Source organism: Bombus terrestris, chromosome 1 (assembly GCF_910591885.1).
Source record: "Bombus terrestris chromosome 1, iyBomTerr1.2, whole genome shotgun sequence".
NCBI classification, from domain to species: Eukaryota; Metazoa; Arthropoda; class Insecta; order Hymenoptera; family Apidae; genus Bombus; species Bombus terrestris.
In genome coordinates this window covers 714,231-731,542 of record NC_063269.1, presented here as the reverse complement: position 1 = coordinate 731,542, position 17,312 = coordinate 714,231, and the positions used below count along the sequence as shown (strand labels likewise).

Genomic DNA, 17,312 nt, shown 5'->3' with positions numbered 1-17,312 from the left:
TATTTCAAATAAATAGCTATTTAATTATTTTATTATTAAGATAAATTCACTGTTATATTACAAAAATCAAGTAAAATAAGACTGAATTATTTAAAAGTTTTATGTAGTTGGATGTTTAAAATTCCAATTTTGTATTAAATGGATTGATTATATGATCATATAATTTTAAATGTGTTAACTACTTTTTGCTTTACCAATTTTATAGGGCAGTACCATAATTTAATATATTTGTTTCACATGTCATTGCTCTAGTTTTTAACCGTTCTATCTTCAGTAGTTTAGTAAACTGAGAGAACTAAGTCCAAATTTTATGAGGATTAATATTGTGTAGCATTAGGACTAAAAGAACTGAATATTTGTTGCCTTCTAAGTAGAATTTTCATAATATTATCGTAAATTCGTATTCTTTATACCAATGACACATATGTGGATTGATTAATTACATTTTTTTTAAAAAAGGAGTTAGACGGATTACATACTCTGACGATATATCTGTTACAAAATGGTACAGCATAGGGGGAACAAAGATTTATACATTTATATAAATAAATGAACTTATTTTTCAAACTTTTATTTTTTGAAGTGGATAAGAAATCGTAAACAATAATTAAATGTAACTACACACATTAAATAATTAATATTATTTAATATATATATTTATTCTTCCATACATATATATTTACATATATAATTAGTGCTATGACACAATATAAAAAAAAACTAGTTCTTGAATTTATGTAATGAAACTTAATGTAATGAATATTTTTTAAATTTTAGGTTATTGAAATATTTCATATATCAATAAATATGGTTAATACAAAAATTTGTAAGGTATATCCTTTTGTAAATAAATTTTGTATATATATGTTGTGTCTATGTGTTGTATACATAAATATAAATATATAATTTATGAAATAGAACTGTTTTATGAAGTACACATGTAAAGAACTTTAATAGTATTTTAAAAACACGATTTTCATAAACTAATTTCATTTATTTGTATAAGATTTTATAAAATTAAGAGAAGTATAACATAATTTATATAATTTTATAATTTAATAGCTTATGAGTACTATTCTTCTTGTAACTATGTTTTAACACTATATTCAAATACAAATATGTCAAGTATGTTTTCTTTGTAATAATAGTATTAGTGTAATACTCCATTGTCGTCTTTTTCCTCCTGCAAAAATTTGAATATACTAAAAGATTTTTGACGAAATTAAAAAACTAAAGCTTTCAATGTTGCAAATAATCTTATAATTTCATACCATGTGCTGCTATTCTCAGTTGAATATTTTAATTAATATATTTGGTTTACATTTCCTTGTTATGGCATAGTTTGTTATGCAAAGTGATTTTTGTTACTGATGGGAACAAGTCTATAATCTACAACAAAAATAAGTTAACGATTTATGTCAAAATATGTAGGTATTCTAATAATCTTGTTGTTATTATATAATAACGATAAAAAATAAAACAATAAAAAGAAATAATATATGTATTTAAGGATACTACATTTTATGAAAATATTTTTTACTAGCATATACTTACCCAGTGAAAGTTTGGAATAAAGAGTAATAACGTTATATCCTTTTTAACTAAAGATAATTACATCATCTTCTTTAACAAAGAGAGCAGGATTTCGCACCTTTCTCTAACCTATAGAATGACATTAGATACATAATATACATATTCAAAATATATAAGCATCAGAATATATAAAAAAATAATATATACTGGTGTGCAAAAGTAAACAAAAGTAAATGGTCACAAAATTTTTGGCGAAAAATTGTCGATATTTATAAATTGCTATAACTTCGTGGAAGAAAATTGTATAACTTAACTTAAGATATTTAATTGGCTTCATTTTGAAACTCGAAAATTCCTCATAACCCTGTGTTCATTCTTTTTCAGAGATGTTTTTATATCATATAACGGTTGAAAAAGTGAAGATACTTCTTTTTCCCGCAAATTTTAGAAATTCAAACAATTGTACAGAATTTACGTTTTAAGATGACTTTGTAAAAGGAAGTTTAGTTTTTACAACAATTTATCAAAAGTTGATGTATGATCTTTTGTCGTCGTACATTACAGACGTAACACTACGCCGTGCAACTTCCTCATGATGTATTTTGAGCTATTTCAAACTCAGTGGAACACTTTCCATTTAAAATGCAATAAAACGGCGACCAAAAATTCGCACATCAACTTTTGATAGGTTGTTGTAAAGGGGATTTTCCTTTACAAAGTCATCTTAACATGAATCTCGAAAAAAATTTTTTCAAACTCCCTACAATCGTTTGAACTTATAAAATTTTTGAAAAGAAAAAGTATCTTCACTTTCTCACCCATGATATACTTACAAACATCTCTACAAAAAATGAACACATGATTACGAGAGAGGAATCTTCGAGCTTTAAAATGAGCTCAGGTTGATTGTTGTACGATTTTATTTCGGGAAGTTATAACAGTTTAAATATTGATAACTTTTCATTGAAAATTTTGTGATCCATTAATTTTGTACACTAGTGTAGACTCACTTGATCAATTGTACGATTTCCTAATGTTTTACTGACTAGAATAAGTGAATTCTCAGAATATTCTTTTTTTACAGCTTGTAATAAGATCATATCTTCCTGCCGTGTCCATGAGTTTGTATTTACATTGGTAGTTAAATCAACAGAATTTTTTATCTCATCAGATAAATCAACCTTGCTTACGCTGTCATTTGACGTTCTTATTTTCGCATCTGATGTATTTTTTGCTATTGTTTCTTTAGAATTTTTATAATCAATGAATAAGCATCCTTTTTCACCTAATTTCATATGATCACTAACATTTGAGTCTATGTATTCTACTTTTATTTCTTGCTTGTCAATTTGTTTCTCTTTTTTATTTTTACATTGAGATATGCGCATTTTTTTTGTACTTCTATTTATATGGCTTATTTCACTTCTGGGTCTCTTAAAATCTTTTTTCTGATCTGTAGATTTTGACGGCGATTTTATAGCTTTTTTAGACTTTATAATTAATTTTTCTCCTTCTTCGTTCTCTTTGGTAGGTGAATTTTTTGCTATAAAAGATTTCTGATGTTGTTCATCGGTATGAAATTCATTCTTTGAAGACTTCCTTCGTTGTGTAGATGAAATAGATGAAGCAAATTTATCAGTAGCTTTTAAAGATATACGCGCAATATTTTCCAACTTTTCTTCTTCAGCTCCAGGGAAAATAATTTTTGCAGGTCTTAAACCTTCAGATGTTTGAAGGTAAATTTTTCCATTGAGGAACTGTATTTTTTAAATCATAAATTAAATCATAAATTTTTGTATTAAAAATATGTTAAACAGTTTCAAATAATACATATAAAATATTAACTTTTATTTTAAAAAAGCTATCAACAAGTAATTAATATGTCTATGTTTATTAGTTGTAATTCATCTTTTCACTTCTATTCTGTATTTGAGACTATCTTAAAAACTATCAAAAAGTAAATAAGAAAAAATATACCCTTGTGCCACAAGACACACAATGTTCAGAAATATTTTTAGAAGTGGATTCTTCATCGTTATGACAACTGCATTTGCAGTTTTCTCCACCATAAGGATCTTCTTGAAATGATAATACGGGCAATTCTATATTTTCATATAATTCAGGTGCATCTTCAGTATAAATTTTACTTTTATCATATGGTCCCACTGGACATGTTAAGTTTTCAAACATATGTGATGCAAACAAACTGTAAGATAATAAATATACAATAAATGGTTGGTAACTAGTGGTACAAGCGGAAAGGGAATGATTCTACGCGAAAAAATAAGTCGAAAATACAGAATAAAAATTTTTCGTTTGAGGCTTTGTTTTCGAGAAAATCGACTTTGAATTTTCGCTCGGTACGCGTGCACCCCCTTTCCGCTTGTACCACCAGTTACCAACCACTCTGTATAATTAGACACCTATAAATTTTTTCTTATTAATACATATAACAACATTATTATTTATGTTACCTTTCTGGAGGTTTAGCAGTAGGTAATATTTGTAAAAATAAATCCATAACTAAAGGATGTCCCTTAAGTATGGGACTCATAGTTGCATGAACATGTTCTAATGTTATCTGTGGATCAGATGAAAGCTGTGTAATAGCTTGCATCATTTTTGCTATTCGAGAAGGTTGTTTAGCAAAATATATTTGAGCTACATTAACAAATTCGCTCATCTTTTGAAGCATTATATATTCCACTGATTTATCCATCATCGCAGCTTGATGTGGCCTCAAAAACAACAAAAAATCTGTACAAAGCTCAGGATATTCTCGTAATTTTTCACATACATCTCGATATAATGTAATAGTTATTGTATCTTTATCTATCGCAGTTTTTTTCATAATTTGTTCATTGTGCAAAGATCTTGATGGACTCGAGAATGACAATTCGTTCTCCATTTGATTAATGCTATCTAATTTATCATAATAATCTAAATATAATTTTATCACAGATCGTAATGTTGCTGGATTGTTGGATTCTAATGCCAAGTGCAATTTCTGAAGATATGATGCTGCAAACTCTATATAAAATAACATAAGTAAATTAAAATAACTCAAGTACTTTAAACTTATTAAGACACATACTTGAACCTCTTTCTTCTTCGTTTAATGGATTTTCAGATTCTAAAAGTCTTTTAATGTTTTCTAACTCTCTAGCTTCTTTAGCTTTCTTTCTACTAATAGAATCTTTTTTAATAGTTGTGCTAGCTAACATTAACTCTGCAATTTCATCTTCATTATCCTAAAATAAGATATAAAAATCTTAAAAACGTTAATTTTATTTCACTAAAATTAATGACAACTTTACTCACAAGTTTAGGCGAATCAGTTATTTTCTCTATATTTTTATCTATATCATTCTTTTCTCTGGACTTTAAGGCATTGCAATTAGATGATAAACCTTTTGGTCCTAAAACTTGGGCCATTAATTTCATATTTTGAGCACTTCTTGTTTTTGCTAACCTAGGAGTAGTTTTTCGTAATTGAGGTAATTCTTGTACTATTTCAGAAGACTTTTTAGAAAACTTTGTGTGTTTTAATGTAATTGAATTTGTAGATACATCATTCCGAACTTCTTTTAATTCACTTTCATCTGTTTTTTTCTCTTTTTCTTCTTGCATAGTTATAATTTTTAAAGAGTTGCTACGACGCAATGAACAATCTGTATTTAATGCATGTGTATTATGGATTTCAATATTTACTTCATTGTCTGATATATTTTTAGAAATTTCACAATTAATGTTTCCACTTGTGGACAAATTATCTTTCAATGCATTTTTAGTTGTTGTCTTCTGCTTTGTATTTGCAGGTAATATTTTTGGTAATATATTAATAGGTGGGTTTTGTGTACACAAAATGTGAGTTTTGGAAACAGAAACATGGTTTCTATTTCCATTTGCAAGACAATCTTTCTTCATAATATCATTATACGAATTAAGCATTTGTTTTTGCTTTATGACATTAATTTTCTGCTGTGTCTATAAGAATACATATGATATGACAAATATACAAAAAAGTTGGGGAAAAACTTTAGGGGTATGTAGTGTCTTACTGACAAAAACACTTTGTAACTCAGAAACTAGTAGTTTATGAACCCGTGTTTATTGATACTTTACTATTTATTTTGACAAGTACTTTACCATTATATTTACCATACAAGAACATTACTACCTAATAACAAAATCCGCAATCATTTAGTTGCCAACCCAATATATGCTTCTAAAGTCTTTCCCAAATTTTTGTACAAACTGTATACACACAAGAGGCATTTGATATTATCTTGATTTACATCAATATTATTATCTGTAGCAAAAAATGTTGCAGATAAGTGTTGAACAGTTTTAAAGGGGGCATATTTTTGTGTTAACTTTTTGTTGCTAGAATCATTCACGCTTAATCTGCAGTATTTTTTTCCAAAGATAGTAATAGTAAGAGAGATCAAGATAATCAGGTACCTTATTTTGCGAAAAAGATAATTATATTAAATAATAAGAAAATATAATAATGTAGAATATCGATTACGTATATAAACATTTATAAATATTTTGTATGAAATACTTACATTATTACAATAAGTTTGCCAAATTAAAGGTAATAGATTTATTGATTGATCTTTGGGTGCTTTGAGATCACATTCTAATGTTATATAATGTATTGTTCTAGGAGCACAACCCTTCTCAAAGTAATGCTGTGGAAACATTTTTCTAGTAAAGTTCTGTTATATTAAAAAAATATATTGTATTATTTGTAGATATATTATATTTACTTTTATTGGATTTGCATTCTTTGTGTACCGACGTTTTCCAATGTGATTTAATAATCCTTCAGGTTCCCTGCATGGCACTAAATACTGATTAATTAATTTCACTGCGTCTAATAGTTGGAGTTTCTTACTTTTTAATTTCTTTGATTTAGTGGCAACAAAAGGGAGAAATTGTTCCAAACCCAGTGCAATTAAACTAGAAGACAGATTTCCATAAAATATATATACTTTTTTGATACTACATACATACTATTTACATACCTCTCTTCAGATTTTAGATATGGAGGGCGTACAAATTTACTTAATTCACTTCTGAATGGTATTTCAGGCAAAAGTTGTGGATACATTAGGGCTTTACTGTCCATAAATAGCTTTTTTAATTCTGGATCAAATTTAGGAATACACTTATACCTATTTTTAAGATATATTCTTTTTATTGCATCCCCATCTGCCATAGCTTTTTTGAAATCTTCAGAAAATTTGTTATCCAAAAATTTATTTTCCCAATCAGATACTAATTTTAAAGCATCCGGTAAATTTGCTACATTGAATGCAGAATTAGGGCCATTACTTAAGTACCTAATAAAAGCAATATAAATTCAATATATACTTAATACACTATATATGTTTAATTTACAAACTGCTTACTTAATTGTAAACTTACTTTATACTATTTAGATTTTCTTTGCATGTTTTTGACTGAGAATGTAGATCTGGGTGCATATATGTCATAGCAAAATGTTGTACCATTAATTGTACATGTTGACGAAATTGAACTGCCAATAACTCGCGTTGATTTGGATTCATTAAATTAGGAAGTTCTGGTTCTTCATAAGTAGGTAATAAATCTGTTACAGAACAATTCTAAACCAAAATTAAAATTGCAGTAAAATTATATTCTTAATTAAAATATAGTAATCATATCATGGTCTTACCATAAAATTGTTTTCAACCGAAACATTTTTATTTTCTGGAGACCTTCTCGTTTTTGAAATCTCCTGGTCTTCTTTCGGAAATATATCTATAAACTCAAATAATTCTGCAGTCAAATTATTTAATTCCTTGCGTGTAACATTTACAGCTTTATCAGCTCTTAACTCTTCTTTATCCACTGTAAACATATTCAAATTATTTTAATAGCCTGTATAATTTAAGAAATGTATAGTATATAATCATATTTTTTATCATACATACAAAGTTCCGTTTCTTCGTCTTCTAAAATATTATATTCTGGATCTGCTTCTGAATCATCTTCCACCATAGGTTCTTGAGTAAGTGGTTGAGTAAATTCTTTTAAGAAATTATCCCAATCTTCATCTTTTTCACAATCCAAATCATACATATCAATGGTTATATCTGGAGGTATAAATGCTTGTTCAATCTGTTCCAAAGGTGTTTCGCTTAAACAAACTTTGGATCGTGTTCTTTGACCAATACTTTCTTCTTCTGTTGGCACATAAGGGATTCTAAAAATGTATAATATTAAAGTAATTAGAATTCTGTTAATATATTATACTAACATATTATTTAAAACTATCTTAAGCATGTTAATTTACCCAGGGATTTTAAAAATTCCTTCAGGATCATGCGATTCTTGTTCTGGATTGTATTCTTCATCAGAAGAATCTTCTGGTAATTCTTCTTCGATTAATGCTTGTACTTCTGATGAAGTTTTCTTCACTGGAGTAATTGGCCATGGTATATTAACTTGGGCTGCTGCTAACTCTCTATATTAATTAAGATATATTTAATTGAGATATATTTACTAATTCTAGTATATGATTATAAAATATATTTTATCAGACTATACTTGGTCTTTGCCCTTGTTAATCTTGGTTCAAAAGCTATATCATCTTCTATATTATAAAGACGATTTTTAATCATTGCCATTATGTATATTATTAACGTCACGTTTCTGCATGGTGGATCCGCGATAGTTTGGTCTAGTACCGACAGAGGGCTTTAATTCTTATATGTACATAAGTGTATTCTAAAAGTAACCTTAATTTACGTGAACTTATGTTTTTATTGCGCGATCTAAAATCTAAAAGATGTTCTAGTTATGTTGCACACAGTTATAACAGGGTCACCAACAACCAAGTTATTGTCCTATCGATAAATCTGATTGGTAAATTTTGAGCATGAGAACTGAGGAAACAGCACAAGGCAAGACGAGTGTCTTTTTTTCCGTCGTTTTCATTTTCCATTTAATTCCCCGATCACGATCATATAAACAGATTAGGATACTCATATACCAAAAGTATAGAAAAAAAATGCCGAAAATTGAGTTGTGAAAAATCATCTTGGAAGACAATAAAGTTCTCGTTTTTACGAGACTGACAGAGATGAACAAAGTGTTTATCTCTATCTAAACATTCATAGTATGTCGTACGTGCGCAGAACAAACCCTTATTGTCTTTTACGTTGATTTTTCACGACTCAGTTTCAGGACCGTTTCTTCTATGCTTTCGATAGAGAGGAAATTTCCTCTCTGCTTTCGATATAGGAATGTCCAGACCTGATTATTTGTATGATTAGAGGAGTTTTCCAACCCTTTTTGAATCATGCCCCACTCTAACGCATCAAAGATTTTAATATCCTTCTTAGTATAATATCATACCCAACAAGTCTTGAAAAGGTATAATATAAATAAGTGCTTCAAATAAAAAAAAGGAATATAGGTAATACTGTTTTTAATTTTAAATTATGTGTATGTTTTCAAGTGTCGAACGAACTTAATACTTAGATACAATTGTGGCAAAATGATCATTTTGTTTAAATTAATAATATCGCAACTTTTGGATAATCGGAAAATTAACAACATGTAGAAATGTCGCATAAGACAAAAAGAAGCCTGCTAACATTAAAAAAATGATTTTTTAATTATATCGGTGATGAAGGTGATAGAATTTTCTAATTGCCTCCCGGTAAAACATACGTTTCACGTTGGCGAACGCTGCTTTGAATCGTAATTAACAGACGATAGGAATCGGATCGTAATGTTAGAAAATTCTTCTCCAATAACATTTTCCTTATATTTTACTACAGGATTTGTAAATTAGCAGTTTCTTTTAAATTTAAGCATTCATCACTAGCTGCATCATTAAAATCAAAGTTAAATGAAAATTATTGATCGCACTTTTGTGGATCGTTTGGAAAAACGTTAGAAGAAAAAAAATGAATTTTCTTCTTCAATAGTATTTTGTTTTAAAGATTCTTGCACACCGAAATGATCACAAATGTCAATCAAATTTAAATGACGAATTTTACTTGTCTTTAAAAAATACTATTGAAATAATAATTATACATACCTATTAATATTATGACAACAAATTTAATGACGCTTAGAAAATAACTAATTTAATTAATAGGTTATGCATACATAGATTTTCAGTCGTAATTGAATTTACATCCATTTTCAATTTGAGTTATCTATAAAGTTTATCATATACTTATTGATTTAGAGACGCAGTATACGCTACTTAGCATTTTTCTCTTATACAATACTTTTATAAAATTGCATACATATCGCTATGGAATATTCACAAAAATTGTTTTCCGTCGACAGTTTAGATTTAGAAATATTAACGATTAAAGAAATATTACAAATATTAGATTTATGCAGAAGTTCAAACCGTTGTAATCTACAAAATCTAGTTGTCTCTTTATTTATTTACATACAACTATACTACTATACTCGAACAGGGAACAGAATACATATAAACTGGAGTTGGACGTTTGAAGTATAGATCAATTTTATCCCAATCGCGAATTAAGGTGATATACAACACTTGCAATGTTACTTTCCTTTTTCCAATATTCGGACCAAAAATCTATTTTCAAACAAACAAAGCTTTTAAGACAAACTTTATCAAAGCACAAGATACGATTTCAACATTCCTGATGGATAGATTGTACGTACAAAAGCAAATTAATTGTGTCTTAAGTTTGAGACAATGCGATAGGAAGAAGAATTATAGGTAGAATTTAAAATACAAGTTATTTATCAAATTTTTAGTGTCCTTAGTGAAAATATATCTATACAGAGATTACAAAAGTATTTTCATTGAGATCATATTTAACCCTTACTACACACCATATGGTCCAGATAGCTATTCATGATGCATATTAATTTTTTTCTAAATATTTACTAAATATGTATTACTAAATATGTATATTTTACTAAATATGAATATAAACTTTATATTCGACCAATATAATCATTAAAATCATTAAATCACTTAAATCGTCTTCTTAAAATTCGAACAAATTAACTTCAATTTTGCGATCGGTATGCTCTCTTCACATGTACAATACATTTACAAACAACTTTTTTATTACGATTGTTACCCTGAAAATAGTGTATGTGTAAATAGAACATACATTATATAACATTATATAATAATATAATAAATATGTATGTTCAGGAAGAAAATGTTGATTCTTTAGTTCATCAGGAAAAAATATCTATTCTTATGCAACAATTTATCAATAAAAGATAAAATATCAAATAATTTCGTGTTCAAAATATACACGTACAATCTTGTATTTTAAAAGTATATTAAACAAACGAAGAAACATCATCAAAGTTCACCTTCGATCACTTTGCTTTGTCGTTTCATCAATAAAAGGTATGCATTGTTAGTAAATAAATTTTATTATGAAATTACGATAATGATATTTGTCAAGCAAGAGATAAATTAAGCGGAATCAACTGTTTTTCCTCTTAGCATGCAAATTTAGAAGGTCGTATTCAGATTTAATAATTCGTTAGTATTACATATAAAATATTGTTACGATTCTTACAGTTTTGTTGCCAGAAGCGTTGAACGATCATTGTGAACGTTGTACACCTCGATAAACTGCACTTGCACACAAATTGACAGTATTTATGCAACAAAATTATCCCAATGAATGGGAATCGATTGTACGCCTTTATGAAACGCTGAAGCATTTTATGTAGGATGAAAGGATATCATGGAAAACAATGATTCTTGAGAGATTCTATAACTTTGAACGTAATTAACTTTATTATTAAAATTATTATTATCATATAACTCATAATATTTCATAATATCAAACATTTGTGTTTGTGAGAATTGTCATATATAAGAATAAAAGAACAAAGTAAAATCTATTTACCATAAATTTCTATATTATGTACTTACCTACCGCGATGTTAGAAATTTCGTATTTTCGATATCAATACTTATCGATGATTTACGATGGATCGTATACTATGTATTATTTCATACCCTTCCTGATTTGTCTTTAAATTTTCGTACCAACTGGCTATAATCAATCGTAATTTCTTAATAAATATAGAAAATTTAGAAATACGAGATATTTCGTGGTCGTAACAGGTATATAAGGTATATCTCATTGTATGGCGCAAATAACGTTTCTCGTCTCTTTCTTAGATTTCTAACGATCTTTCAAAAGTCAATATATCTTTGGAAAAATTTGTAAGAAATTATATTATCGTTACAAGTACATGTTCTTACAGAAGAATTCAGAGGGCCGATATATTAAGTAAACTTCAAAATCTATGACGCATCATATTACGCATATATTGCTTCTTACAAACGATCAATAGACTTTTATAGCTTTTATACATACCGATAATTATCTTGTTATACATATATGCCTATCTTAGATGTATCTAGATAACGATGGTGAAATAATTGTTCGCGTATTTGATTAAAATGAAATGTGTATTTGCGTCAAACAAAGTCTAAGGGACAAGATAGAAAGTTTATACATATTATAATCGACGTTACGGTATAGTATAGACGGTTTACAATACAGTCGAATGATAAAGTGGGTTGAAGTTGTGATACGGTGTGCATTTTAATTAATCCGATGATCGTAATGTCGAAATGAATATATGTCTGTACATGATATGAACAGAATATTTTGTAAGTCATGGATCAACAGGTAATAGGAGATTCTACGAATAGAAGAAGTAAACGTCAGGTAACGAATACATAATAATACATGATATATTCAATGTATATTTAAAAAGATAAATTACTCTCTAAACTTACGTAATCGGTATCTTGAAATAATATTTATTCTCGATAATCGATCAAAAATATCTATTTCCCAAAATACGTTGTAACTTTGTAACAGATAAAACATAAAATTACACCAATTAATTAAATCGAACGATTTTACTACTGCGATAATTAGTATCTATTATTTGATTATGATTATGATTACGTAGATATCTATTCAATTTTCTAAAGGTCCTTTAATTGAGAAAGTTTATTCACTTTTTGATTGATTTATTTATTGTACATATATCGATATGGGTAAATTATAAGATTTCCAAACGTAAACCTTGTTACAGCATTAACATCGTATTTTTATTGATGGTCGTCCTTGGTAAGGTACGCAACGTAAATACCCGATGGTTATCCTCTAAACACGACAAAGAATAATCTCTTCATTATTCTTGATAGCACGTTGTTCTCGCTGTGTTAACTATTTCTATCACACTGCTCAACATATATTCTCAAACGTTAAACGTTCTTCATTCCTCGTATACGGAGAGCATTTTATATAATTTTAAACAAACTAATTAGTAAAGAATTTTCTTTTAGAAGAAATTGATCGCATATTAATATTAACAAATTTATATAATAGATGGTTTTAACGTGATCAGGTTCAATTATCATCTATATTCACGACATTTCATAGAACAAGCAATAGTCGAATAATATGTACTTAAAAAATTTATTTAAATTTGTCTTCGTTCATTTATCTAATTTCTCGGTAGATTTAACACCGATATATAAAATTAATTGGCTAATTTGAAAAATTTAAACAGGTGAAAAGTATATGACTGTTCGAAGAACAATTAACTATATATAAATGATAAAATATATTTATTTTATTTATCGGTATTATTTTTTATATCATGATGCTTGTATTCAATCGCTACTGTACAACGTATACGTACGTTTCATGGAACATAAAATACTCGACTAACGCGTTTATCCACTCCCTCCAATGTCCACTGTCTTCAGCTATATAATTCGACACAACGTGCTTCAACTGTTACAAAGAGCGGTTTACTTTCCGCTGTATAGGGTAGCTTTCAAATAAGATTTGTTTTTAAATTACCATCTATTACTTCGTTAAACGGAACGTAGTAATTTGTACATTTTTCTATCTTTATATCGTTTTCGTTGGTATAATCATCATAGAGTTTTACATTTTGAAATTGAAGCTGGAAGAACGTGCTTCAATTACAATATGAAGATTTATCTCTTATTATTTACCTTGGTCGCAGTCGTTTGTGTAACAGCGGAAGATTATACCACAAAATATGACAATGTAGACGTCGACAGGATCCTGCAAAATGGTCGTATCCTCACCAATTACATTAAGTGCATGCTGGACGAAGGACCATGTACCAACGAAGGCAGAGAATTAAAAAGTAAGTACATAAATTTGTTACTTCTATCTAATGATATAGCTCCGTTATAGATCATTCGAGATTATACATTTAATTGATTAATTTATTATACATGTAAAATACCTAATTCGTATAAATAATATATTTTTTCGAATTTTTCGATCGATTAACAAGTGTAAAAACAGTAGAAAGCTATACTTATGTGTATAGTAGTTTATACTAAAATACGATTTATTCTAATATAAAAGTACTAAAACTAATGACATGTTTGTGCTGCTCATATACTTTTCAAATAATATTGTGTATATGTATGTAAAGATATTATTTATATACATATCTATATAAAATTACACAGAGAAATTATTTCTGTATTAAAATGTCAATGAATTTTAGTTCAGTTTATAACAAATGAATTATTAATACATGGTATTGATCTATGTAGATATTACTGCGTAAAAATATGAGAAACGAAGGAAATGACATTTCATAAATATCCTTTTTCTATTTGTTTTATCGTTATTAATATTTTTATATTTTAAATGCAATTATGTTAATGATTTTACGTTAATACCATTAATATCGTAAAGCATACGAAACGGTAGAAAAACATTTATTTCCTAAAACGTGGGTTTTTTTTTTAATGTTTTATTATTTTCTTTCTTTTTCGAACTTTTGCAACTGGTCACTTTTAAAATAAAAAAAAAGATGTAAATAGAAAACTACAGAATTTACAAATTTGTAAACAGGCATAGATATTTTTATAACTAACGAAGCAATTTTATTTAACTGCATGACCAAAAGTCACACCAGTTTCTTTGCGAGGTTTCTACGTGCATCTGCTGCAACGATTACGACAGAGTTCAATTCACTCTCCCTCTCTTTATTACATAAGTTGCTTTGAACTTTCTCGTTTTGATTACATCGAACTCTCTTAAGTAACGTCTAAGTTATTATTATACATATGTACAGTATGTTCGGTTTAAATGTATACATGCTATTATGTTTATAATTACCTATTGAAAATACGAAAAAATATTTTTTAAGAATTATTTGATTTCACCAATTTACTCAGTAACTTAATGGAAAGTTTGAATTTTCTTTAGATCGTTATTCACAGAGACACGAATATCAGCAAAGTTTTTTTAGGATGCACTATATATTTTTATTATTATCATCTTTTTTATTAAACAATATTAACGAGTATATTTAAACAATAATTTATCGGATATTTTCGTGAAAATATCATGCAAACGTTAAATTCGATTATTATTTAGTCCTAGAGGAAACGAAAAGAGAAAAATTAAGAGCGAGGGCGAATTAAAAAGCGTTGAAATCTGAGGAGGATTTCAGAATAGGAATGGAGAGAAAAATTGTCGTGGAATATTTGAAGGAAAAGAAAATGAACGAGAGGAAAATGTACCCAAAGAGAAATGGATTGACATAAACAGAAGAGAATGGAACGATTAAAAGGGGAAAGAAAAGACGTGAGAAGAATGTGAAGAAAAGAGAATATGAAGGTTCAGCAACAAATGCATCATAGCAAATTAGCACAGTTATACATACATATAAATGATTATAATTAGAATGTTAGGACTAGCAGGGTATCTGAATGAAGAGAGAAGAGACGGAAGTCAACGACTAGCGATAAGGGCGAGGTGCGGAAATTTGGAAATAAATATTGAAATGAAAAGGACGGAATTGCGATTTGTCAGAGGACAAATTCCGGACTTTGAAACAGTTGATTGTAGGAAAAAAGACAGAGAGATCAGGATAGAGAAAGCAGTGAGCTAAAGAAGAGATGGGAAGTAGAGGAATAGTTAGATAAGTTGAAGGTAAAGCAAACGAGAAAAGAGATGTAATTATAACAAATTAAAAAAAAAGATAAAGAACAAAGAAAAAAAATATATGTATATATGTATATAAGAAAGCGATAGTATGAAGTAATATTACTAAGAGAGAAAGTAATTAGAAATATAGTTAAGTAATAGAGAATAAAAGAATGAAAATGAGAGACTTGAGCGAATGGGAAGAGCGAAAGGTTAGGATAGAATTGTAAGTCAAGGGTTTTGTAAACCAAGCCCATTTTTCAGTCGTGAGATCAAAGATAAAGAATATTGTTATAGTAAGTTTAGTTAATATCTCTTATTCGTAACACTTAATTCGTAAGATGAAGAACGATTTCTTTCCAGGCGACATAAATATTTATGTTATTGTACAATTTTTACTAAATTCGTAACAGTATTTCACATAAATTGTACAAGATGCAATTAGTTACACCGTTACCCCAATTACAAATGTACGAATAAAAAAAATCTAATTATTTTCCATCTTACAGATTACACGTTATGAGAAACAAAATGTTGTCCGAATTTCATATTTACGTCGGATTTTTCATAAAAATATCCGATAAGTTATTATTCAAACATTCTCGTTATACATATGCATCATTGAAATCATTTTGAGATGTGTAATAAAATGACAATTACAATAATATGTATATGGTTCTAGTTTAAAAACTGAAATAACAATTCAGAAAAAAATTCAGACATTCCATTAAGTCCCCTCTACGAAATCAAACAATTTCGACATAAAATACCTATTTTTTCAATAATTAGAAGAATAATAATACATATACACGTAAACTAGATATACTGTATACATATATTGAAATAACTTTTGTTCTAATAAATCCTTTTTTTTTCTTTTTTTTTTTACACTCCATTTCCTTTAGATTGAAATAATTATATTGAGTTGAGTATAAAAAAAACAATTTTGAGTATTCCACTAAATTTGTGCTTTTTAGATAATGTTTATCTTAAAGATAATATTAAGACACTACAGAAAGAAAAAAAATTGTTAGAACTTATTTCATATTGTTCCTAAACAAATACAAGAGCAAAAATTCTTATCCTAACTTTTATCTATGTATATACAATTTGACAAAAATCATTATTATTTCTTTCTTGTTCTCTCTCTCTCTTTCTCTCTCTTTCCAATATGTAAATTTATATATATTATTCAGATTATTATGGTTTATTGTATAAACGATCAATTTCCACATGAGAAATAATTATGAATAATTATATAATAAAAAGTTTTATACTATTTAATTGTCCTTAAAAAATTATAATATGTATTATTGTATTAAGATTTCGTAAAATAATTGTATAGAGTTTTTATAATTGAATTGGAAAAATGTTAAATAATTTATTTGTTTATTGTTTCAGAAATTTTACCCGATGCTTTATCTACAGGTTGTAGTAAATGCAATGAAAAACAAAAACATACAGCGAACAAAGTAGTAAATTATTTGAGAACTAAAAGACCGAAGGATTGGGAACGACTTTCCGCAAAATATGATTCAAGTGGCGAATATAAGAAGCGTTACGAAAATGTATTACAACCTACCAAAAACAGTTGAATTTATATCTACAGATTTAAACAATAAATTTACGAGGAGATTTGTACAATAAAGCTATAACAAAAGTAATAAAATAGCTTAATGTATACATACATAGATTGTTGATAATAATTTTGTTACTTTATGTTAGTGAGCTATTATATTTATTAAATACTTTGTCTCA

The 17,312-nt window shown here is 27.7% G+C and overlaps 2 protein-coding genes across 4 annotated transcripts; one reads left to right on the top strand and one right to left on the bottom strand.

Annotated features, from left to right (window-relative positions):
• Window positions 1-1,277: 1,277 nt before the first annotated feature.
• LOC100643027 (GON-4-like protein) lies at window positions 1,278-8,277 on the bottom strand. The gene is made up of 15 exons (XM_012311106.3): window positions 8,116-8,277; window positions 7,862-8,032; window positions 7,500-7,771; window positions 7,241-7,416; window positions 6,970-7,169; window positions 6,567-6,884; window positions 6,309-6,501; window positions 6,105-6,230; window positions 4,855-5,520; window positions 4,628-4,784; window positions 4,008-4,563; window positions 3,511-3,739; window positions 2,544-3,290; window positions 1,555-1,662; window positions 1,278-1,389 (listed from the first exon to the last, which is right to left on the bottom strand). Exons 1-14 carry the CDS (start codon window positions 8,193-8,195, stop codon window positions 1,612-1,614), a joined length of 3,942 nt encoding a protein of 1,313 aa, XP_012166496.1. The 5' UTR covers window positions 8,196-8,277; the 3' UTR covers window positions 1,278-1,389; window positions 1,555-1,611.
• A 60-nt stretch (window positions 8,278-8,337) lies between these two features.
• Window positions 8,338-17,241, top strand: LOC100643514 (ejaculatory bulb-specific protein 3). 3 transcript variants are annotated; one of them, XM_048407868.1, is made up of 3 exons: window positions 8,338-8,471; window positions 13,603-13,749; window positions 16,956-17,241. In XM_048407868.1, exons 1-3 carry the CDS (start codon window positions 8,447-8,449, stop codon window positions 17,147-17,149), a joined length of 366 nt encoding a protein of 121 aa, XP_048263825.1. In that variant the 5' UTR covers window positions 8,338-8,446; the 3' UTR covers window positions 17,150-17,241. The 3 variants fall into 3 exon arrangements, with proteins under 3 accessions (XP_048263825.1, XP_048263819.1, XP_003392868.1); XM_048407862.1 differs by lacking the exon at window positions 8,338-8,471 and adding an exon at window positions 11,278-11,323; XM_003392820.4 differs by lacking the exon at window positions 8,338-8,471 and having other exon boundaries at window positions 13,155-13,749.
• Window positions 17,242-17,312: the final 71 nt, after the last annotated feature.